This window comes from Clupea harengus, chromosome 21 (genome assembly GCF_900700415.2).
Source record: "Clupea harengus chromosome 21, Ch_v2.0.2, whole genome shotgun sequence".
NCBI lineage: Eukaryota > Metazoa > Chordata > Actinopteri > Clupeiformes > Clupeidae > Clupea > Clupea harengus.
Window position 1 is genome coordinate 12,444,328 of NC_045172.1, and position 25,000 is coordinate 12,469,327.

Consider the following 25,000-nt stretch of genomic DNA (forward strand, 5'->3'; position numbering starts at 1 on the left):
AACTGGACTGGCAACTGGACTTTCTAGCTAACAGAACCAAGCCTGTTAAGTTAGACAATCTCTCCTCCTCCTCCACTACCACCCTGAACACCGGCATACCACAAGGCTGGGTGCTGAGCCCTCTTCTGTTTTCCCTGTTCGGCCGTGAGTGCACTCCTGTTTATGGCTCCAACACCGTCATCAAGTTTGCAGGTGACACCACGATGGTATGTCTGATCACAGGTGACACTGGAACAGAGCCTCAAGCACCTGTGTGCCAACAACAACCTAGCACTTAACACCCAGAAGACTAAGGACTTTAGGTGGGCTAGGAGCCATGCACACACACCCATCTACATCAACGGAGCTGCAGCGGAGCGTGTGTCAAGCTTCAAGTTCCCTAGCATCCACCTCCTCAGTAATTTTACCTGGTCCCTGAAACCCTCCATCCTTGTCAAAAAGGTGCAACAGCATTGTTACTTCCTAGGGAGCCTTAAGGAAGCTCAGCTGTATCCCAGTATACTGATGGATTTCTACCGCTGTATTATTGAGAGCATACTCACAAACCGTATCTCAGCGGGTGGTGAAAACTGCCCCACGCATCACCGGCAACCAGTTCCCCACTACTGAGAACATTTATCACAAGCACTGCCTGGGCAGGGCGAGAGACATCATCTGTTTCTCATCCTAACCATGGACGTTCCACCCTTCTCCCATCCGGCAGGCATTACAGGAGCCTCCGCTCCCGCACCAATAGGCTCAGGAAGAGCTTCTTCCCCGAGGCTGTGACCCTGCTGAACTCCACACCACCACTCTAATAGCACCATCGCACTCATTACATGTAATTTGCACATTTTGCACAATCTGAACCACATACACTGTTCAAATAATGTTTGCACTCTGTATTCTCCAACTGTCCACTTCTCCTCTGTACGTATTTAAAATATTTACATATATAATATTTGTATATTGTAACTCTCCACTATCCATCACTGTAAGATATAGCATCGCTTACGCTGTAGTACTTACTTTTTCTGTACTTATCTATAAATAATACTGTATTTTTGCACTGGTTAGATGATAACTGCATTTCATTGGCTTTGTACCCTTACTCTGCACGATGACAATAAAGTTGAATCTAATCAAATCTTATCTAATCTCACTTCGTGTCATCGGCACTTCTGCTGCTGCCTGAAGCACTGTTACCCCTCCAGAGCACTCCTCCATCTCTCTCTCTCCTCTGTTCCTTCTCTCCTCTCCGTCTGCTTGGCAGCTTCTATTTGTTTATTTCCCTTTATTTATTCATTGGCTACTGGCACTGGTGACAGATGTGGGGAGTTGGGAGCCCGCCCCACACCCCCTAGGTCGATGGAAGAAAGGAGAGTTGGATGGCAGGGGGGGGGGGGGGGGTCATCTTTGTTTCTTGACTTTTTTTCGCCAAGACTCAGATACCCACTGGTCTGGCTGAGAGAGAGAGAGAGAGAGTGTGTGTGTGTTTGTGTGTGAGGGAGTGTGTGTGGAGGGGCTACAGGGGAAGGAGGCCGGTATTATTTTACTCCGTCAGAAACTGAATCCCCGCGTCCAGCTACCGGCTCTAGAGCGAGCGAGCGGCCGTAATACAATGCAGGACGAACTAGAGGGGACCCAGTGCAGCACAGCGCAGTACAGCGCAGGCTAATACTGAAGATTTCTCCCTCTCCCACCCTTTCTTTTTGGCCCACTCACTTTTTCCTTTTCCTTTTCCTTCTCTCTCTCTCTCTCTCTCTCTCCGTCTTTGCTCTTGTTTATTTTCCACTGCAGGAGCGAGAGGGCAACAGTAAAGGGCAAGATAATGCTGAGATCTCTTTCTCTGTCGTTTACTCTCTCTCTCCTTCTCTCACTCCCTCTCTTTCTCCTTGTTTCACTCCCTCTCTGTCTCCTTCTCTCTCTGTCTCCTTCTCTCTCTCTCACTCTCTCTCTCTCTCTCTCTCTCTCTTTCTCCTGGTTTGTTTTCTGCAGAAGTAGTGCTGGAGCCACGGGGCTGGGCTTTGCTGGGGTAATCCATCAGTAATAGATCAGCCGGCAGTGGGGCCGAGCTCTTGCCAATTATTTTGTTCACTTATTAGGAGGGCTGGCCTCTAACGGCTCTGCCCCCAGCCTATGACCCACAGCTGGACACAATGGGACAGCAAGACACACGCTTTGAAAATCACACACACACACACACACACTAAACCATGCCCATGTGCATAGACACAGAAGCACTCATACCACACACAGAGTAAATACACGCACAACCACTGAACTATGCTCATGCACATACACACAGAAGAACACACTACACACAGAGCACACACACACCCATAGACACAAAAGCATGCCGACTACACACAAACACACACTCCCTGGAGAGCACTTGTGTCGGCTAAAACTGTCTGAAAAGTGTCTAATACAATGGTGCCAAACACAGCAGAACTACAAGCTCTGAGCACACACACACACTCAAGTATTATAATTCAGTCCTTTGAATGGAGAGCAACAGCAAATACTGCCCTCATGTCAGATACGCTGTAAAACAGGAAAATGCTAAATTAGGTGGCTAGCTGTGTCCCAGCTGGTAGTACACTCCGACTGTACCACACAGTGAGTGCTATAAAGCCTGTGTGTTCATCTGTCATGACAGTCACCAACCTGCTTTCAACCACCGGTGTACCTCCCCATCCCCGCAGACACACACAAGTTCTCAACGGCTCAGCCAAATCTTTCAGCCCAAATAAGCATCAGCACTGGCGAAAAGGTGGGGAGGAGAAAACAAGAAACAAGACGAAGAGGGGGAGGGGGTGGGGGGGTCTCTCTTTTCAGGGAAAAACAATCCCAGCATCCACCCTGCTCTTGGGAATCGACCGGGTGACACACTATCCCGACTGCTTACATCCCAACATCCCGCGCTCCGACTATTAATGATTCAGGAGAGATCATACGCGCATAAGGCCTCGCCAACTCTGAGGTATCAATTTATAGGGAGAGCCATGCGAAGGATCTAAAAATAAAATAAACAAATGTGATTTCATCCTGCATACAATCAGAGCTTCCCTTTGAGAGCAGCGGGGGAGAGAGGGAAGAATAGAAATAAGAGAAAGATAGAGAAAGAGAGGGAGAGAGAAAGAGTAAAAGAAAAAGGAGGGAGAGGTAGGAGAGGACAGTGGAAATGAGGGAGATGAGAGAGAGCGAGAGAGAGTGAAAGGCAGAGAGATGTTGAAGGGGGGACACACAGAGGCAGAGAGAGAAAGAGAGAGGAGGGGAGCGAGAGGGAGAGAGGGAGGATTTGTGCACCCCCCTGTGAGGCAGGAGCAGCAGCAGCAGCAGCAGCAAAAGCAGCAGTAGACACCGGAAGCTCCTCATTGATCGGGGCTCTTTTCATTTGCTGTGAAATGGCTGAGTACATTTTCTGAACGAGAGGCAAATCAGAGCATTCTGGCATTTATTAAATAACAACCCCAGCTTCGCGGCTAAGCCAGCCAATGCATCATAACTGTCTGGCTTTCCCAGCGAGTACTGGCTACACAATGCCTCTGTAACAAAATGACACACTCTGCTCGAGTTCCACCAAAATCCATTACCCTAAAACTATACAAGCCAATTGAAGGATTTCAATAAAGATGAATAGACGCATCCCTACGAAATGAACAATGCATTGCTCACTTGTTATTCTCGTGTTATTTCGGCTTAAAGTCGGACATCTCCAAAATTGTCCCCATTACACTGCGCAGATCAACCAAAACCTGGGACAGAGACCGAATGGCCTAGGTCTGTGTGTGTGTGTGTGTGTAGGGGGGGGGGGTTATATTTCTGGGATTTGCCTGACATGTGTATGTGTGTGAGCATGCATGACAATGGGAGCCGCCATTAATGCTTGTGCATTAGTGTGTCTACCTGTGTAGGTGTTAAAGTGTTAAGCCATTAACAGCTGCAGGCATGAGTGAGTGAGTGAGTGTGTGTGTTTGGGGAGTGACCAGCAGAAACAGGTGATTGAAGGTGGGGTGTGTGTTTGTGACCAGGAGCGAGCACTACCCATCAAAAGCACGCGCCTGTGGGGGGGTGGGGGGGGCCTACCTGAATGATGGACATCCTGTTAGTGGGGGTCTCGGTGGTGCTGGTGACGGGCCCTGTGAAGCTGGTGTGGCAGCCGACGGGCCCCTGCGGCACTGGCAGGTTGTTGGCGGCCGGCTTGAGGTACATGACCTCGGAGCGCGGCGAGCTGAGGGGCAGCCGCGTCTGGTAATCGAAATACATGGGGGAGGTGGCGAGCGAAGGGCTGCTCACCACATTCATGACGTTCATGGCGTCGCGCTCCTCCACCTCGCTCTGCACCAGCATGATGTCGTTCTTGTTGATCTTCTTCTTCTTGCTCTTGCCGAGCGTCGGGTGCGAGTACTCGGCGATGCGGCAGTTGTACGTGCGGATCTCCTTGTTCTCGCGCTTGCACTTGACCACGATGGTCACCATGGCGGCCAGCAGCATGATGGAGATGATGCTGAGCGTCACGATGAGCGGCAGCGACATGTCCCAGCCGTGGCGCTCGGCGTTGATGCGCGGCTCGCCCTCGGGCAGCGCCCCCGAGTAGGCCTTGATGATAAGTTTGGCGTTGTCCGCGAGCGACGGCTTGCCGTGGTCAGAGACGCGGATGACCAGCTCCACCACAGGCGCCACCTCCTCCCAGAGCGAGTGGGAGGTGCGCACCTCACCGCTCACCGGGTCGATCTCGAACAGGTGCTCCTCGTTGCCCTCTGTGATCTCATAGGTGAGGCGCCCGCTCTCGCCGGAGTCGTTGTCCACGGCGCGCACCGTCGTCACGATGTGGCCGATGCCCACGTTACGCGGGACGTGGATCTCGGCCGTGTCGTTTTGCAGGAGTGGGAGCACGATCACGGGGACGTTGTCGTTCACGTCCAAGATGTTCACGCGCACCGTGGCGTTGCTCTGCAAGTGAGGTGAACCCGAGTCTTTGGCCAGAACCTTGAAGTCAAAGTACTTGGTCTGCTCATAGTTGAAGGCCCGCAGTGCATAGATGGCACCGGTGGAGGCTGTGACCCCCACAAATGTCTGAATGGAGTCACTGCTGACATTGGAGGGTAGCAGGACATAAGACACCGTTCCATTCAGACCCAGGTCGGGGTCGATGGCCAGAACCGAGCCCATGTACTCACCCGGCACATTGTTCTCCGATATCTGCATGACGTAAACGGGTTTGGTAAAGTGGGGGGCGTTGTCATTCTCATCCAGGATCTTGACAGTGAATGACTTGGTGGAGTTAAGCGGCGGGTTGCCATTGTCCTTGGCCAGGATGGTGATGTTGTACTCGTCCTGGAGCTCGCGGTCCAGCGGCTTGTCTGTCTCCACCGTGTAGAAGTTGTCGTAGTTCTCCTCCAGCTTGAAAGGCACGTTCCCCAGCACCCGACACTGGAGCTGGCCGTTCCTGCCCGAGTCTTTGTCTGTGACTCTCACCAAGGCGATGACTGTCCCTGGGGGGGCCGCTTCGCTGATGGCCCCCTGTCGCACAGACACGAAGTTGATGGACGGCCAGTTGTCATTCCTGTCCAACACTTTAACAGTGACTTTACAATGGCCGGGAATGGGATTGGGCCCTTGGTCTTTTGCCTGAACATCAATCTCTATAATTGGGTTTTCCTCATAGTCGATTTTCCCCTGAATCTTTATGACACCTGTTTCAGGGTCTATAGAGAACAGTTCTCTGATCCGGTCTGGCGTGTAGCCACTAAATGAATAAACTATCTGCCCGTTGCTGCCTTCGTCGGGATCTGTGGCATTTAAATCTATCAATACTCTTCCGGTGGGGGTGTTCTCGGGGACTTCAACCACATAGGAAGGCAACTCAAACACCGGGCTGTTATCATTAGAATCAATAACTTTTACATTAATCTGCATGGTACCGGATCGGGGATATTCCCCTCCGTCAATGGCTGTTAGAATCAGTGTATGGTGGCTGCGTTCCTCCCGGTCTAACGGCCTCTGAATCACCAGCTCTGGGAATTTAGTTCCGTCCCCTCTTGATTTTACATCCAAAGAAAAGATGCTATAATCGTCTCGCGTGATCTGATAGGTTTTCAGCGCGTTCTCCCCAGAGTCCAGGTCGTGCGCAGCGGTCAGGGGGAAGCGAGTGCCCGGAGCCGCATTCTCAGCTATCTCAAGATCAATCACGTCGTTGGGAAAAGTGGGGGAATTATCATTTATGTCCTGTATTTCGATTTTTATCATGAAGATTTCTGCGTCGTTGGCAAATACCTCCATGGAGAGCTGGCACTTGGGGTTTCGTTGGCACAACGTGTCCCTGTCAATCCGCTGCTTAGTCCTGAGCAGCCCGCTCGTGGGGTCCACGTCTACGAGATGCCGGGCAGAATTCTCCAACACCCTGAAGTTGGATTTTTGGCCCGTTACATTTATTTCAATGTTAGCATCTTTGGCGAGATTACCGATTATAGTGTTCTGTTTTTGCTCCTCTGGCACCGAGTAGTTCAAGTTTCTCAGCGTTAGGGCTTGAGCCCATAAACAGAGGAAAAACAAAATAGAAAGATACATCCCTTCAGCGTGTGCGCCCTTGATTCCAATGCGTTTTACGCTGCCGACCTGTTGATTTGCTCGGCAAACTGGCGATTTATCCACTCAATTACCGAACGGGTAGAGCACTTTATGACGAGAAATGTATAAAGTCATTTTGTCGTTCGTTCATTTAAATGTCTGCTTATTTTCTCCAGTGATGATTTTTTTATCGTGTCCTTTTTCTCCACAACAAACTGCTGCTGAACACCTAATTTAAATTCTGCTGAGCGCCCAGACTCATCGGAGGCATCATCACAATCCGATTCCCACCAAATGAAACAGCCGTACTGCGTCCCTCCGTCTGAAAAACAGAAAAGAAAACATATTTTTTTTCGGAACAGAATGATCAGCAACTCATTTCAGTTTCAAGCAAATGAGTCAAATACCGCGTGTCAGGCAGAAATGGAAAGGCAACACCTTTGCTCTGATATGCGCATTCTCACCTCTGCGACTTAACGAAATGCACAGCTAACGCGTAATTCTTCCTTCCTTCAAAGAGGATGTAGACAGCATGTCAATAATGTAACCTTGAGAAACATACAGACGCCTCAAAACAGTTTTATGTGGGCTACTTAGTATTCTGCTGGCTTCTCGACATGTAGGTTAATTTATGCATCCACATTTCGCCATGACGTGACTTCTCTATTCCCCAAAAGCTAAACAAATCTACCAATTCTTTAGTAATTCTAATGGTAACTGCAATGTAAATCCATTTTCTCTAAAGCATTATTACATGCTTAACCGAGGCAAGCTCTTGAGCAAACCGTCTTGAGGCAACCCGATGAATACAAATGTGTTAAAATAAGCTTCTTTAACGCTCTCACACACACACTCACGCATAATCCCCCCTATTCTAATAGAATCCAAACGCGAACCCAAACAGCAAAGAATGAGGGAGGCAAATGGCAAGAAGAAAAGACAAAAAGACGAATGACACACTTCTACCGTCACTGTTCATCCCCCGCGAGGCTCGGTGGCTTCCTTAAGCTGTTGCATCCATTCTGACACGGTCCCAATTTGAACAGAGCACCACACTCACTGACTGCGGTGCTGGTACGCCAGCTATCCTACAGTATCTGAACCACTACAGTTTTGCTGTAGAGTAGCCTACGTGTTGATTAAAAGACATAAACTTACCCTATGGTCGGCTACCCTGTCAAACCATACAGAGATATGAAAATAGAATTTAGAATCCCCTTGCGCCACCCTGTTTCTGTTAGGATGCGATAGAAGCCAAGTCTGATGTTCGCTACAGGGCATGGAAGTCAAACTGATCCAGAAAAGTAGCTCTGCCTGTAATTTCAATGAGCCGCGTCCTCTCTCCCGTATACCCCTCTCTTATTAGAATGCAGGGACTTGCCTTCGCTCGGTTCCGTATGCAGTGAGTCACGGCTCTCCCCTAAATAATCTTTATGAGAGATGTGAAGATCAAGACGTAAAAAAAATTATAGATCCACAAAGGATATTAGCAGTGTGATCAATCCTCTTGCATGCTGCATTGACGCGTCTTGAGACATCCCCGTGATAGCAGTGTCCTTGTGTCTCAGTACTATATGTCCACACTTGCTTTGCGACAGAAACGCAGTCAACCAGTTCGGTCCGTGATGCTTCTCAGAAAGTCTTGTCAAAGCCGAGTGTGGGCTTCGCTTGTCACGTCAGCTGTTGACAACTGTGCGGTTAATTTTTTTACTCACTCTGCGCAGAGACACACTCTCCCTCTTTCAACCCCAACCACTGACTAACTCACTTTACCTCATAGTGCATTAAACATTGTTACTGATCCGCTGCCAACCAATGAACGCAGAGGGGGAGTAGCGGCCTTCGAGACACCCACCAATCACTATCACAGTGGACGCTTTGTAGGAGGGATTTGAACATCAGTTCTGTGAGTACGTGATTTGTCCAGTTAGGTTTGACGCGTTGAGACGAAGGTTCAAATAAATCCCACATTTCGAAATGTGAAAGCGACGTTTGAAATGGTTCACTGTAAACGACCAACGATATTTTCCATCCGTTGGGTCATTTGCCGTTTTCTGTCAGGGAAACAGGAATAATAAATAGAATGTCTGATCGATCGCACCAAACCCACTGGGATTTGACTTTGCTTACCTTTCTGTTTGGAGCAATTCTTCTTGTACCTGGATAACTGTGGCTATTCGTGTCACCAAGTCAACAACCCAGACTTGTGCAGTAGCCCAAACCAGACATATGTAAATGTCTTGTGAATGTAGGCTGCTCCCAACGCACAAGGTAGGTTAAAGCGTAAAAATCAGTTATATAAACACAGCGAGGGAGACATACCTGATAGAAGGAAAAGCAGATATTTCTTTAAGTCCAGTTTGCAAACTATCTTGGCTTCAGCGACTGGACACAGAGGTGTTGCCTATCCATACCCTAGCGTAACGCAACAGTTTCAGAAGCCTGCTGTACCTTTACGGTGTCCGATAAATCCTGAAGTTTAGTTTATTAACTGAACTACATACTGTGTGTTTTGGGTCAGTGTGACACGCAATCTTTTTTTTTCTCCGGCGTCTGCATTTTTCTTGACATATAAAAAATGACTTAAACGTCCGTGCTGAATTGGAAGTTCTTAAAACTAAAATGTCAATTTGAGTGGTAAGTCTTGAGTGGAAAGATTTCCTTTGGCAACAGTTAATCAGTCACATTTATCCACAGATTTAGGCTTCAACATGGAAGGTAGAAGCCAACTGTTTCCATTTGATCTGGAATCCGTGGTCATGCATACAACGCACCTATTCAAGCTTTCGATTTAATTATTCTCCACCGGACTTGTTTTCTCTTTTCATTAGCAATTTCTGAACACACATCATGGGTCAGTCTGGAGAACAGGCGCACGCTCTATCTCGTCGGTTCAATGACACACCAGCGCGGGATGGCCCCCTGGTGGCTGATTTTCCTTCTCATAGATCACCTGGATTTAGCTACTTTTTAGGTGATTCATGCTCCGGCAATGCATTCCCTCCACTAACCGTCGGAGCGCGACTTTATAATACTTCTCCGTCTCTCTGGATTTAGTTTGTGTGCCAAAACAAATCTGTCAGTGTCTTGACATGTCTCATGTACATGGGTTTGAATATTTTTGGTGTTACTACATCATTACTACATAATTTAAAAAGTGTGTGTCATTTATGAGCGTTCTCTGTTTGACAGGGCCATTTTGAGCGTACGGAGGAGCAGTTAAGCTCCTGTCTGACTCGCCGTTGGCCAGCATGGAGACCTGATATTGGCATTGGCTCACTGGCTGGTCAGCTCATCATTGTGCAGCTGTAATTATTTTAAAATCGTGCCTTGTGTCTCTTTGTCACTGTCACCTTGTCTATGTCATACAACCAGTGTGCCTCCCCAGTCTCTCCTGATCTGTGATCTTTGATTATTTAGGGTGAGGGGTGGGGGTGGCTACTCCCCAGTTTGATAGTGTCTCCCTGTTAAACATCACTCCGCCTGTCAATGTGTCGCCCTGCCCTTGACCTTAGGCACAACCTTTTCCCCCTGATGCATTGGCATGATGACGGTGACAGGAGCTGTCATTCGCTTGTCGTCTCTCTCTCTCTCTCTCTCTCTCTCATCCTGACACGCTCCAAGCATACGTCTCTGTCATGGAGACAAGAGCACTGAGCTGTTTGCCAAAAGCTCTGATGAAAAACAATAACTATCCTCCCCACCCCTCACTTTTCCCATACTGTTTCTTTGTTTTTTGCTCTCATCATCTCTCTGTCTCCCTATTTCAGCTCAGTTTAAATTGATGTGTTGATGCCGATACTAGCACTGCCAAAAGTTCAGCTATAGAATGTATAGATAACACTTCAAAAATCTCTTTTATTAATCTCTTTAATTTTTATTTTTTTTTTGCTGCTTTTATGCTGTTTCATCTGCAGAGTTTATGCAGGATCATCACAAACAACCATGGTGGGTGAACTTGTGTTTGTGTGAGTTTGTGTCTAACAGCCACTCTACCTATATCACTAACCCTGGTGTGGCCCAAAAGTCATGAGTGTGTTAAGCTGTATGAGCCTAGATGAAATGTTACCAATACCGTCTGGTGTAAGCCTCACCATTAACTGCTTTCTCCATTAGGCCAATTAAATGGCCCTAAGAAACGTGGCTGACGGGAATCACATTTGGAAGGATGGAAGTGAATAGCTACATTAAAACACAATTTCGTAAATTAAATTTCAATTTAATGGCGACGGTCTTTCTCCAGGTAATGAGAACGGGAGCCTGGGCACCTTAGACAGGCCATTTAAAAACTCTCTCTTTCTTTCTCTCTTTCTTCCCCTCGCCTTCTTGCTCGCTTCCTCAATTCTTTTGAAACAGGATTTTTGTACAAAATGTGTTTTTTCCCCCACCATTCAGTCAGGAACATTCTCAGAGGAGGTGGTTTTTCAGTGCTGCTGCCCTTTCTCAGAATATTTTCATTCTATTTTCCTTTCCTTTTCCGCTCTCTCTCTCTTTTTTTTCTCTCTCTCTCTCTCTCTCTCTCTCTCTTCCTGCTTTGCTTTCTGTCTCTGCCACTCTCTACGAGTCTCTCTCTCTTTCTCCCTTCCCCTCTCTCTCCCTCTCTGACTGGGTGAGGTGAATCTCCAGTGCTTTTGCATGGAGTCTCTGTTCGGTCCAGTTCAACAATTATGAATGAAATTCCATCAACGGCACTCCGTCACCTGAGCAAAAGCAGAATCTTGGACATTGTTCGGTCTCTCCCGTTTTCACAGGTCTGGACACACACACTCACACACACACACACACACACACACACACACACACACACACACACACAAGGGCACATACTCAAATAAATTAATACCCTCTCTGTCTTTTTCTCCCTCTCTGTCTGTCTCATTCTCCACCCCTTATTTCGTCTGAGTCTTGCCGTCTCTCCCTCCCTTCTTGTGCTCCCTTATGTCTCCATGCCTCACAAACCTAATCTCTTTTCCTTGCAAAACAGACTGAGTGTCTCGCCATATTTAGTAATATGTAACCCATGCATGTTTGTCTCGCCTGTGTTGTTGCACGGAGGTGTAAATATTACCTTGCCGACAAAGCTGAGAATAAGAGAGAGGACAAACAGGAGGGAAGGACACAGAAGCGGTTTGCAATGCTGAGCACAGGGCGTCCCAAAATACCACCACTGAATGCATTACAGCCTCTGCACTCATAATCCCTGCACAGTCGGCCCTGCTTTTCTCCGACGCCCAGCATCTGCATTCACAAACAGAAGTCTGCGGTGGTCAAGCCAATATCTTGAAAAGCACTCCATCCGGGAATGGCAGGGGGCGTCGTCTCCAACCCCCCCTCCCCCCACACACACACACACACACACACACCCCAGTGAGCCCAAATTGCCCAGACGCTATGACCCATCGGGGCCCACCAGCCGATGTTTTCATCTGGCTTTTCCACCAGCTGGAAGAACTCAGGGGCCGGTGGTCGTGGAGGTGTGTTGTGTCAGGTGTGTGTAAACCACCTGCCGCCCCCCACTCCCATCCGACCGCGATCCTCCATCCCTGCGCGGCGGGGTCCCCCCTTTCCCTCCACATTTCTGTTTTGTGGCAGTAGAAAGAAAAGAGAGTTTGCTGCCAGTGCTGCACAGCATGGCTGGACCAGAACAGTAGGGACCGCGGCCCTGTAATAGAACTATAGAATGTACAGAAGAAACAGCATAAAGTAAATGTGGGCCTGCACACACACACACACACATACATCTGAAAATAGGGCTTTGCAATGCTGACTGACCTACACTTATAGTGAAAAAATTTCTTAGCTTGAGGTCTAAGAAGGGGGGGGTTGAGTTAGGTGGGACGGTCTTAAGACTGACCACCCACTGGACAGAGCATCCAATCATATTGGTTTATTTCCCCATGGATTCATGTTAGCCCCTCCCCCAATCGCAAGGCCTGATATTTAGTGCTTAGTTAATACCTACGCTTCAACAATTTGAACTGAGGTGACAGACAGGTATGCGTGTGTGTTTTTACAGGTTTGTGTGTGTGTGTGTGTTTATTTTTTTCATCCTGCAGGTGTAAGATAAGCACACAAAAGATGAATTCCAATTATTGTTTTGTCAGTTTGAAACCCTGGGAAATAAAAGATCATTGAAGGACGGCGACTCGGATTGACACACGTTCACATCTCTTCCTCCACAGCCTGTGCACTTTCTAATTAATGTTTAGAAGATTGAATTAAGAAATAAATAGCTTGGGCTGGGGAGGTTGGCTGAGCGATTCAAACTACTGCAAGAGTGAAGACACACAACAACAGGAGAAAGAGACAGAGAGCACGGCTGAGGAGAGACCAAGGCTATTAAAACCACCAGTCACCACGGCGACAGACAACTGACTCTTTTTTTTTTTTAAAGCTGCTAATCAAATTTCAATACAGGCAAATAACTTCCTCTAATTGCTAGTGCCTCTTCAAGAGTGAAGTCACTGCACTGGAGTCGCAGGTTGTGAAGTAGAAATGCTTTAATACCCCTTTTGTCAGGTGATGAGGGTACATAAGGGTGAATGAATAAGACTTTGTTGTTGTTGTCTCATATTAGAGCCACTCAATGCACAGTGAAGATAGCTGTGAGCACAGCTCCCTATTGTAGGGAGTAAAATGGATCACTGTATGCTGTTCGTATTGATTTCCGAAGTACCACAAGCACATGCTTGTCTAATGTCACCCATCTATAACCAAGAAATTGCACACATGGAGAAATTGCAAATTGCGCTTTTGAGAGTGCATATTGCCAGCATTCTCGCCTTGTATATCCATCTTGTATTGTGTATGCGAGTTGCTTTCGGGAGAGCCATAAAACACGTGTTTTTCCCCGTTTGCTGCAATCAATTCCACCTTGATGCTGCATTTGTTCTTTTTGAGTCATGTTTCAGTGGTGACAGAACACTATAATCATGCTACTTGGGGGCTTTTTTTCTCCCGTTTTACTGCACTCAGTAGACTGTACTCTACAACCCTGAGAGAGCTGCCCGACAACAGAAACCATTGCTTTACATATGTGAGCATTGATTCACCTGGATGTGTGACCAATTTGAGGAGTGCCACTCCAAGAGGCTATAGCCGGAGTGTTAACACCTCTCGTCATCGCCCCACCTCAGTCAGGGCCATCCGGACCCCGTGGGGATCGTGGGTGTCTGTTTGAAAACAGTGCGTTATCACTCCTAAATCCACTACCCCCACGCACCTCACCGGGGGAGATTCGCAACAAATTGGTTTGCGCAAGGAAATGCTCTTTATAGATGGAAATGGTGGCCTCAGTTGTGCCTGCTTCCCCTCTGTTGAGTGTAAAGAAGGAGTTTAAATGTGCGCTACTTAATATCAAAATGGGTCAGAGAGATTTTTTTTTTACAGAGGAAATATCATCACAGTTGGGTCACTTCATTATTTCAGGCAATGGAAATGCAGGAGTAAAACAGTTGAAAATGAGAAAAGCGTTTTATATAGGTGACCTAATAGGGTTTCTATATTTGTACCATTAATGTACAAAAAAAAAAGATTGATTTTCTTAAGTTGGAGAGTGAGTAGCAAAGTTCTACATTCAAATGCAAGGTTGTTACAGTGCTAGTACTATATGCATGTAGCCCCCTCTCACGTACTTCACCAAAACCTAATACTAGCACCTAAACAACTCATGCTGTAGGTGGACACAGGTGTTCTTCTCCCTCTTGTCCCTCTCTGTCTGTGGACGTGTGCGGAGGTCCTGATGATTGCCTCCTGCTGCGGGGAGCATGGCGGTCTCCTCCTGCTTGTCACGTTCTGCTATGGCAGCTCCCTTGATGTCTTGTGTTAAACAAACTTGGTGGTGCACTCACACGTGTACTGATCACGCCAGCTACGCCGGCCTTGGCCGAGGCCCATCTGTCTGACCGGAGCTCTTTCACAACTGACGGTAATTACTAAAATAGTCTTGCGTCACCACAATGGTCCCTCTGTTAGGGCTATGTGTGTGTATGTGTGTGTGTGTGTGTGTGTGTGTGTGAGAGAGAAATTAAGTAATGGGGGTCGAATTACATGACATCATAACATGTCTGTGTCCAAAATCGACTTGCTTCCAGATTAACAGACACACAATGCTGTAACTGGCACTGGGTAATTAAATACTAGATGTTTGATCTCTTTCTCTCTTACCTCTTTCTATTTCACACATTCATAAGCCAATTCCAGATGGTAAGGTGTGACCGACTAACTGCATACTTGCAAACTGCTGTGTTTCTGTTACGAATGCTTGTTTCCCTTTTTTTGAAAAAAAAGGAAAGCATGACTTTTCCCCAGTAATCACTAAGTTGTTCTTGTCTTCATGCCCAGGCTAAAGGCAACTAAATAGATTTTAACTGAATAAAACAACAGATAAACAAGTTTTCTGTCATGAAGAATATCTTCTTCAGTTTTTCCTTTCTGAGTTTAGAGTGGTGATGTTTTTTGTTGCATTTCCTTTGCTAAAATATCCTTTCAAAAGCTCCTTTTGACACAGATCCGTTTTGGCACACAGGCATGTGTGGGTGTGAATGTGGAAAAGGGAAAGAAAAAGGGAACGTGCTTAATACAGCGCAGCAATTAGATGGAGGGAAAAACCTTAATTAGACAGGGGTGAGCAGAATGCTTTTCCACTGCGGGTGATACTTTCAATCTGGCCTTCAGGTTTCTCGCAAGAATCCCATCCAAGGCTTTTAGCCTCCCCAACACTGAGTAATTATGACAAGGTCAAAGACTACCCCCATCAAGGATTCATACCGCTCCGAAGCTTCATTCGCTGTGCCCTTGACTGATTTAAAAGAGCCGCGCCTGTTTTTCCTACCTCACTAATTTAGTCATTTTTTTTCACTTCTGAGTCAGACACAAAGCTAAATGGATTTGCCGACTGACACAGCAATTGTGATGGACATGAATCTGGTAGAACGGAATTTACGGTCATGCATAGTAGACCAGGGGGTGGATCGTCAGCACTGTGTTTGTCCATGTGTGTGCGTGTGCGTGTGTGTGTGTGTGTGTGTTTGTATGTGTGTGTGTGTGTTTGCAAGAGGGAATAATTGCCCTTCTATGTGTGTGCGTTGGTGATTAACTTGCCTTGTAGGCACTGTGTGTGTGTGTCACTATATGTGTCTGCAAGTATCAATGTGTGTGTGCAAGTGTAAACATGTGCCCACATGGCCGTCCTCTAAAGAAGGACTTCGATGCGCAAATGACCAGAGGAGATGAAGGGGAGAATGAGAGGGAGAGAGAGCGAGAGAATGAGAGAGCGAAACACAGTCCCACAGGAAGTGTCTGTCAGGCGACTGGCTCTCAAGCGGCAATTTAGACCAAAATTATCATTATTATTCCCCGGGGAGAGCGCCCGCCACGAGACACGGATGGGGTCATCGAGCAGGTCAGACCATGAAACATCATTTGCCAGCTCTTCTTTCATTTATTGCAGTGGTTACCGTCTTCCAAGCAACACTACTGGCAAGGAGGAGGGCAATGACCGTGGTGTGTGTGTGTGTGTGTGTGTGTGTGTGTGTGGAGGGGACAGGGGATAGGAGACGTGTGTAAGTTCAGCAGAATAGCTTTTAATCGATTTTGAAAAATGACTCAACAGCTCCACTAAAGTGATGGAGATGACGGAGATAGTAGCGATGGACCTTTTTGTGTGTGTGTATGTGGGTGTTTAACAAGGGTGGCAGAGGGAGTGTGTGTGTGTGTGTGTGTGTGTGTGTGTGTGTGTGTGTAATGGCAGTGGCAGACATAGTGGATTTCATGTTTGCGTGTGCCTTCTTGACATGTTGACATGTATAAATATACACACCTTTGGGTGTTTTTTGCGTGTGTCAGAAAACAGTGGGGAGATAGAAGGCAGTCGAGTCCTGAGCGAGCCTCAGGTGAGGTTCCTTATCGCTTATCGCCAGGCATCATGTGCAGGCTCTTCTCTCTCTCTCTCTCTCTCTCTCTCTCTCTCTATCTCTCTCTCCCTCTCTCCTCCTGTATTTGTCACAACAGCGTTCGCCTTCTCTCAAGTGCCTCCTCTTCTCCCTGCCTCCCCAACTCCTCAAAAGAGCCAATAATGTGACATTCTCGGTCAACACCATTTTAAGAGCTCTCTCTCTCTCTCTTTCTCTCTCTCTCTCTCTCTTACTTTCTTTCTTCAAACAGGAGGAAGGTATACGCACCTCCACACTCACTGTCATGTATAAATGGTAACATGTTCACTCTGGTATTGAACCAGTCACTCACAGCTGGTTCCCGCTATTATCTTAGGCGGCAAAGGGAAGTCAGGCATGTAACCCATTTTAAGTTGTCACCCCTCATCATCAGACGAACGCACTCGTTTGTGAACGTGTCGTCTTTGTTTGCTTCCCCTGTTTTTCGCCCCACTATTCCCTTTCCTTGGTCTGTCTTTCTCGCTCGGGGAAGCGGGTCTTCTCACTCTTCCTTTGTTGCCACGGTGAATCAAGATGAGGCTAAATAAACCCTGTGTTTCAACTGCGGATGCCAAACAGCAAGCTTTCAGAAGTATCAAACAGCTACACGCTGCCTCAAATCTGATGTTTGTGTGTGTGTGTGTGTGTGTGTGTGTGTGTGTGTGTGTTTCAGGGACTTTTTACTGAGTGGTTGCTGCAAAATAAAAATAGCTGTACACCAGTGTGCTGGCCTTGTTACTTATCATCTTCTCCAGCAAGCATTCTCCTAATTTACACCAACTTTATCTCTGTCCCTTTTCACTGAGCCAGACAGACAGATGTAGATAGATACATAGATAGCACATAAAAATCATATCACTTTTTGAAACTCTCTCCTGTTGAAAAGATGTCAGTTACTTCTATGGTAGCAATTTTGATTTCAGCAGTAACATATATTATGATTTAAACATAGCACTGGATTTTGGATAAAAAAATGTCCAGGTCATTATGTGGGATTTAATGCATCAAGGCCAGCTTTGCTTAAGATGTGTTCTGCATAGAGCGCCATGAAAGACGAGGAGAAGTACTCTACCGTACGCTATTTTGGTTTCTAGTGCTTACTTTCCATAGAGGAGAACTGACGCTTCGCATGCAAATTCCCGATCAGATGCAAGCTCAAACGCACAAAACGACCGAGAGAGCCGCTCCATTGGATTACATTTTCTTTCTAATGAAAAACCTGAAACCCAAACGACTCACGGCTTTCTCGTGTTGTATGCAGAATGTAGGTGGATGTAAGCGAGGGAACAAGGCTGATAATCTTAGGTATTTAGATTAAGATCTGTTGCGAGACAGAAACATGGAAAGCAACACGGGAGATGCTTCAACACGTCACCACCACCTAGCGGCAGATTGGATATTGCAAAAAAAGAATACACCATTATCGGAGGTAAATTTTGACATATTCTGATGCATTCGTTAATGAATTATAGCGCCTGGAAGTATGCAAAGAAGAAGTTAGCAATGCTGCTCCTCAATACATATTTAGATAAGGAAATATCTGTCATGGTTAAGAGACACAAATTATTGATTTGACGGGAAAAGACCGTTGTGCACCTGCTGTTTGATGTTGTGACGGAGAGATGACTTCAACGTGGACATCGTCACCGTGTCCCAGGGTCTTGGAGTTGTGATGGCACATACAAATAGGCTACTTTATCACACCTCTGAGATTTACACATCCAGAAAAGAAAACACTCAATGTTTCACTGACATATACAAGCTACAAGTGTCATAACAATGAAAGCTTAACACAACCACCCATCCATTCATACACACACACACAAACACACACACACACACACACACACACACACACACACACACACATCGAAGGGGTAGTGGGGAAAGCCAGATTTAAGGAGGAGAGATGGGGAGAATGAGAGATGTAGGTGGAGAGTGAGAACATCCAGTAATAGACAGAGTACCCAATCCTTCGCCTCTACTCCTGAAAAGATGATTGCTGCTTTTACTGTGATACTAGTCTAGTTAGGATGCACTGCAGTATGTGAGTAGATGTATATTGCCGAGTTGATGTCTGAGAAAGGCTTTGATGGAGTGCTTGTGTGACGCGATGAAAATGTTAAGCGGTGCTCAGGGTCTGGGTGGAAGCATGGTCCTCGAGTTGGGGACGTGAGTGTTTGTGTTTGAGAGATGGTGGCGAGAACACAGCACAAATGGTGAAAGGAAAAGGGAATGGGAACAATAGAATCTCTTTCTCCCTCCCTCTCTCTCAGGTCCAAAAGTATAGATTAAGAGTCATCGAGAACAATATCAAAATAAGTAATGCAGCCACACTTTCTAACTCAAATATTCCACAAGCACATCCAACATACATTTTATTGACTGTGAGTCTGGTTTTCCATTGTCAACACCCTCTTGATTGAAACATGTAAAGAGGTGTCATTGTGCAGTGCTGTATTGTATCATGACATGAGTGGGTTCAGTGCTGAGTTAAGGGGCATTTCTATTTATATAGCACATTTAAAAACAACAGGAGTTGGACCAAAGTGCCAAAGAAGCGTAGCACTTAAAGCACCAAGAAGGAGTTCTGTTCCAAAACTAGCAAGCTAACTACCTAAAAGGTACGCACAAACCTTGCAAACATCACCAACAGCCCAGTTGACACTGATAGAGGCTTGCCAACACACTAAATGGTGTCCTTTGGCAGTATAAATGGTAATGTCATGCTATGAATGCTTTTCTTCCATTTTCACAGGGTGTTCCAGCCCGGAACACAGAACTACATAGGGCATATCCTGGATGGCTAGTGGGAAAGATACAGGTGTTTATCTGTCCTTCACATGACCATATGTTATCAAAATGAATTTGAGGATGGTACCAAAACTAGTTAGGCTACCCAAAAACCATACCTCAAAAAGTTGTTGCATAGTGTTACTTTAAAGGGAAACATTGGGATTTTTCAACCTGGGCCGTATTTTTATAACTTTTTGTGTCCAAACTTTCACTAAGGACAATAAGGATCAAAGTCGGTCCAGTATTGAATTAGAACGCTATAATCAACAACCGCAGAATGGCTATAGTGGGGCAATCATCTGCATCAAAGTAAATTACTTCGCCACTGACAGGCTCATAATGTTATTATAAGTGTCTGACAACATAGAAAGGATCCCTACAGAGATAGACCTGTGTCTATAAAATAAAATAAAAAGACATAAAAATATAGGTGCACCACATCGAGTTTTGGTCCCATGTTTCATTAACAGAAATAAATCTAAACGACACTAGTTTTTTGGCAGGTCTATTTAATTGCAGAAAAACAGTTTGCACTGACTTTTGTTTCACACAGTTATTTTTAAAGCACCTGCTGACAAGTTAAACTGAATGTGCGGATGCATCTCCACTATTACCAGTAACAAAAATCCAGTAATTTCACCACTCACAAAAAGCTTTCTGTGTGTCATTTGGTAGCCATAAATATGCAGAATAATTTACTGCCTAATGCATTGGCTAGTTCACGTGGTTGTAAGTCGCATTTGTAGGCTAAAGTGTATTTGACTCAAAATGTACGCACCAAAGACCAATTTCAGTTAAATCAACTGCAACAGATTCAATTAGAGTGAAACAAGGCCTTTAGGCACATTGAAAACTATGTAATGGCAGCAGTATTGTGGTGTTTGAATTGTGACCGAGCATGAGGATTACGAACATCTTGCAAAGAAGGTAATTGTCTTTGACCCAGATTATTATTAACTGCACACGACATATGTATCTTTTTGCAAGTTTATTTGAAACACTTAAATATAAAAATGTACAAACAGAAAATGTGCGAACATGCTTTAAAAACTGTGCTTTTGGTTAGGTTTATTCAGGTGAATGCGCCCATAGGCAATAGGTTTGCACGGTGCGCTAACATGTGTTGGTCCAAAAATAGCTTGCCTGGTCTCTTGATGGCAGCTGGAAGCTGGGAGGGACCTCAGAGCCCTGGCACCTGCTCTGTGATGGTGATGGTGAGGTGCTGGGAAACCTCTCCAACAAGTGGTCAAGGACGAGCATCTGATGCTCTCGGCTCTCCCGATTTATCGCTGCCATTTCGGAGATCAGGGTACTCAGTAACTCCTTCTCGTGCTCAATACATTTCCGCTGCCTCTCCACCTCCTGTGTCTGCATAGCTGTGTCCATCTCTTACAGCTTCTCCATCATGGTCCTAGTCCAGGCTTTGGCCACCTGTTGGCAACCCAGGTCGTGCCACTCACATTGAAATGGACACTTGTGCGACCCCCCTTGAGAGGTGGGTTGCGAAGCCAAGTCGGACAACGCAGGTTGACCCTTTCAGACCGAAAATCAATGGTGTTGGGACCCTGGTTGAAGCGTGGGTGTAAAAAGGGTAAAAGCGTTGGTGTGAAATGTTACAATAATACCATTGCTACAGTTCTTGTCAAAATCAAGCCCCAACTCGCAGTCAAAGAAAGAATATGATTGCATGTCTTCACAAAACCAGTTCTAGTTCTTACTTGAGGTGCCGAATCAGAAGCAGACTATGGAGAACTCTCACATATTTGGGGTTTTGTGAAGATGAGTTGTTGCTACTGTGGATGAACCTCAGTAGTTAATCAGCCCTGCAGAAACAGGAACAGGTAGGTACCTCATATAGAACTAAATGAGTCACGGCTAGTGTCTGTTTTTAGAGCAAACTACAGAATAACTGCGCTCTGGCTATCTTTAGAGTTCACCCTCCAGCGTTTTGAGATCTCTTTGTCTCTCTTCCTCTCCTTCCCTCATGTCTTCCCCTCTCTCTCTTGCAGTCTGCTTGTGTCTCTGTCGCTCCCCATCCTCTTAATCCTTTCTATTTTCCCAGCAGTCTCCCATCTCTCTCCTACGGCTTTTGTCCTTCTATGTTTCTCATATTCACTCACTCACTCACTCACTCGCTCTCCCCTCCCTTTCTCTGTCCATTTGCCAAAACCCCTCCCCTCTCTGACCCCCCTCTATACCACCCCTCCCTCCTTCTGTCTCGCTCTCTTTCTAAGAAGACCTAGGTGAGCGTCAGGACAGTCGTGGGGGGGGGGCACATGTAACCACAGTGATTTAGTCTGAGCCCAGTGGGTTGTAATTGCAGTTATTTTGGGGGTGGGGTGGGGTGGGGGTGGGTAGAGTAGCTCAACCCCCTTACTTGTTGAGATGCACAAGCAAGTGGAGTGTGCTCAATTTTTTTTTTACAAAACTACATCATTCGAGTCACTATGTGGCGCTTTCACTTTTAATTTTAATTTGTATTCCATTCCGTCTCAGTCCCAGTGTTTGAAGGTCTTTTTTGTCATATCGTAGCGTAGCTGTATTTCTTAAGAATTGTCACTCTTAATTGTGTTTGAGAATGTATTAGTAACTGTGTGTGTGTAAGTATACCATAGTAAGTGTCCTATAGTATGTTATACGTATACTATGCATCTGCTGATGGTTAATAGACATGAGTCATGAAATTGAATCAGTATTGGCAGTAGGAAGGGGTTATGAATGTTATAAGTGTACATACTGTATATACATCAGTGTTATGTTTGCTAGCTTGACTGTGGTGAGTATATATGTCCGACCTCTTTTCTTGTGTGGTGTATAAGTTTAAGGCGTTCATTCATGATCTGTTTTCCTTTAGTACATGTTCCTGTGACTGTATGATGATCTGAGGAGTGTGTGTGCTTTGTTGTGCTGTGCTGTTTCTCCTTTTCCTCTTGCTTTTATCAAAATGTGTGTCCATGTACAGTATGTGTGAGAGATATATAGATTGTGAAGATCTGTAGAATGTATTCACAATGTGTTTTTATGCTCTCTGTATCTCTGTGTGGTGTAGACATGTGTTAGTCATAGCGGTGTGTTGTTCTGGGTAACACTATGCGGTGGATGCGTGTCTGCCTTCTTTTATGATGTATCACTTTGTTCATATGTTGTAGAGATCCGAGGCATGTTTTCCTACTCCATTCATCGCCAGGTCTGCGCGTGGTGTTGTTCAGAGGTGTGTGGCGGTGCCGTGTGTGTGTGTGGCGGTGCCTCTGTGTTATGGACCAGGGTGGGATGTGACTGTCCTCTCTTCAGCTGTTTACTCTGACGGACAAGAGACATTACGATTCCAGCGCCGCCAGGCTGTTCCTTAGCAACCAAACGCATGCATTACTCTCTCTCTCTCTCTCTCTCTCTCTCTCTCTCTCAATCTCTCTCTCTCTCTCTCTCTCAATCTCACATGCATGCTCTCTCTCACAACCCACTACTTCTCTCCCCTACCTTTTTACCTGTCTCATCCTCTCTCTTTTTTCTCTCTCTCATTGTTTTTCTCTGTGCCTCTCTTTTTGCTCTCGTTAATCCAATGCATGCCTCTCCACTCTTCCCTTCCTGTGCTCCGGTGGCGAGACAAGCCAGGATATCAACAGAGCCCTTTGATGTTGCCGTGGGATGCCATCAGCGGCCGGGAACGAGGGATGGGGGAGAAAGGAGCGAGGGATGAAAGAGGGCAAAGGTTTGACCTTTCACCTCCACTTGTCTTTTCACCTCCACTGGTTAAATGCACATGAATATGTACTTTCATAATCACTCCACACTCTCTTGTGTACACACACACACACACACACACACACACACACACACACACACACACACACACACACACACACACACACACACACACACACACACACACACATTAGTGGTCACACCTAGTGCATGTACACAAGAATATTCATGCAAATATACAAATATAGTGCCACATTCCCCACACAATTGCACAATTGCACAACTGCTCACAAACACACACATACACACATGCCCAGATACAAACACACACACACACACACACACACACACACACACACACACACACACACACACACACACACACACACACACATACACACACACAAGCATGCTCAAATACAAACACACATATGTGCACCAACCAGATAATAACTAGAGGATTCAGGTCTCCAGCATGAGTTCTCAGTGGTAATGTCCGACGCCATAGTGACTGTGGCAGTCATGCTGGGGTAAACATGCCGTTGCTTTCCAGTGTCATCATAAAGGCAAGCAGATGGAGAGCACTATCACTTCTGTCCAACAGGCAAACCACACACTTCTGTGTGCATAGCCATTCACACAAACACACACACACACACACACACCCTTACACACTTGTGCTTGTCCGGTTTTGTACAACAGGCCAACACTTCTACACCCCAAACCTAGCATATATACACACCCACATTTAAACTGTACATTAGACAAATCTTTCATCACCACAGAGAGAGAGAGAGATAGAGAGATAGAGGAAGAGAGAGAGAGAGAGAGAGAGAGAGAGAGAGATAGAGAGTGCTGTTTTACACATCATGTCTCATTTTTTTGTGTCAATCTCTGCTAGGAAAGAAGAACATCCAGGTAATGTTCCACTTGCCATTTTACGCATTGTGTTTGCCCACCCTGGTTAAGCTCCCAGAAGAAAGAGTGACATTTGGTGTGAGATGGAACCGGAAAAAAACGAGAGCGAAAGAGAGAGAGAGAGAGGAGGAAGAGGGGAGGGGAGGGGAAGAGAGGACAGGGACAGGGAGGAGGAGAGAAAGAAAGCGAGAGATAGAGACATCAAGAAGAGAGGGGGGAAAGCCTCCTCTAGCTGTGTGGGATTTCAGCCATATGACAATGGCCACATTCGCGTGGCTCTCGTGGAGGAAAGGGTCGAGGAGGGAGGGAGAGGGCCATTATGAGTAGCTCCACCAGCGGATGGCTGGCCACTTTAAACACGTCATACAGATCAAAATGGACAAGTGATTTGAGACTTCAGCTGATTTTGCAGAGCCTGTCTGTCTCTCTCTCCTCCTTATTTCCCCTACTCTCTCTCTCTCTCTCTCTCTCTCTCTCTCTCCTAGTGAAAGTGTAATCCGTGTCCAAGTATCAGTCCGGTGAGCAGGGACCAAACAAGCTCAGCCTCCTTCTGAGCTGGATTACACCTCAGTCTTTAATGAAGCTACCACAGACACCTTAAACACACACACACACACGCGCGCGCGCACACACAGACACACACACACACACAAATACACAGTCATAGCTGCTGCAAACACACTCGCACTGTCACACTCGCACTCTCACTTACACACATGCTATCATATCAGCTGCTTATGCTAACTGGTACAGTGGCGGCGGGTGCTTTTAAACACAGGGGAAGTTGAGCAGATTTTAAACTTAGGTTTTCTCATTTGAGATAGATAGCTAGCAGTGCATTCTCTGTAAGATAGGTAGCCAGCTAGTCACTAAACACTACCCCACCTAACAGTTAACTTGCAAAACAAACGTAGCTTTCCAAATTCAGAAGTGTGCATTAAAAAGGTTACTGAAGTTTACATCTTTTTTTTTTTTTTTTTTTTTTAAAGTGGCACAGTAAATGGGGAGGAAAACACACAACTGACTGCATCCCGTTCATATTATGGTTAACCTCACGCTATTTGTCACTTATGAAGTGTTTACAGTAACAGCTAAAA

The 25,000-nt window shown here is 46.1% G+C and overlaps 1 protein-coding gene across 3 annotated transcripts in view; it reads right to left on the reverse strand.

Moving 5' to 3' along the window:
* Positions 1-7,923, reverse strand: part of pcdh17 (protocadherin 17) — a 61,484-nt gene extending 53,561 nt beyond the window's left edge. For 2 of the 3 annotated variants that reach the window (XM_031558632.2, XM_012840638.3), the window contains exons 1-2: positions 7,714-7,923; positions 4,072-6,877 (exon numbers count right to left, since the gene is read on the reverse strand). In XM_031558632.2, coding sequence (XP_031414492.1) covers positions 4,072-6,555 — 2,484 coding nt within the window. In that variant the 5' untranslated portion in view covers positions 6,556-6,877; positions 7,714-7,923. Of the gene's footprint in view, positions 1-4,071; positions 6,878-7,515; positions 7,691-7,713 lie in introns of those variants that run through there. The other variant, XM_031558631.2, reaches the window with a different exon arrangement.
* Between the last annotated feature and the right edge of the window lie 17,077 nt (positions 7,924-25,000).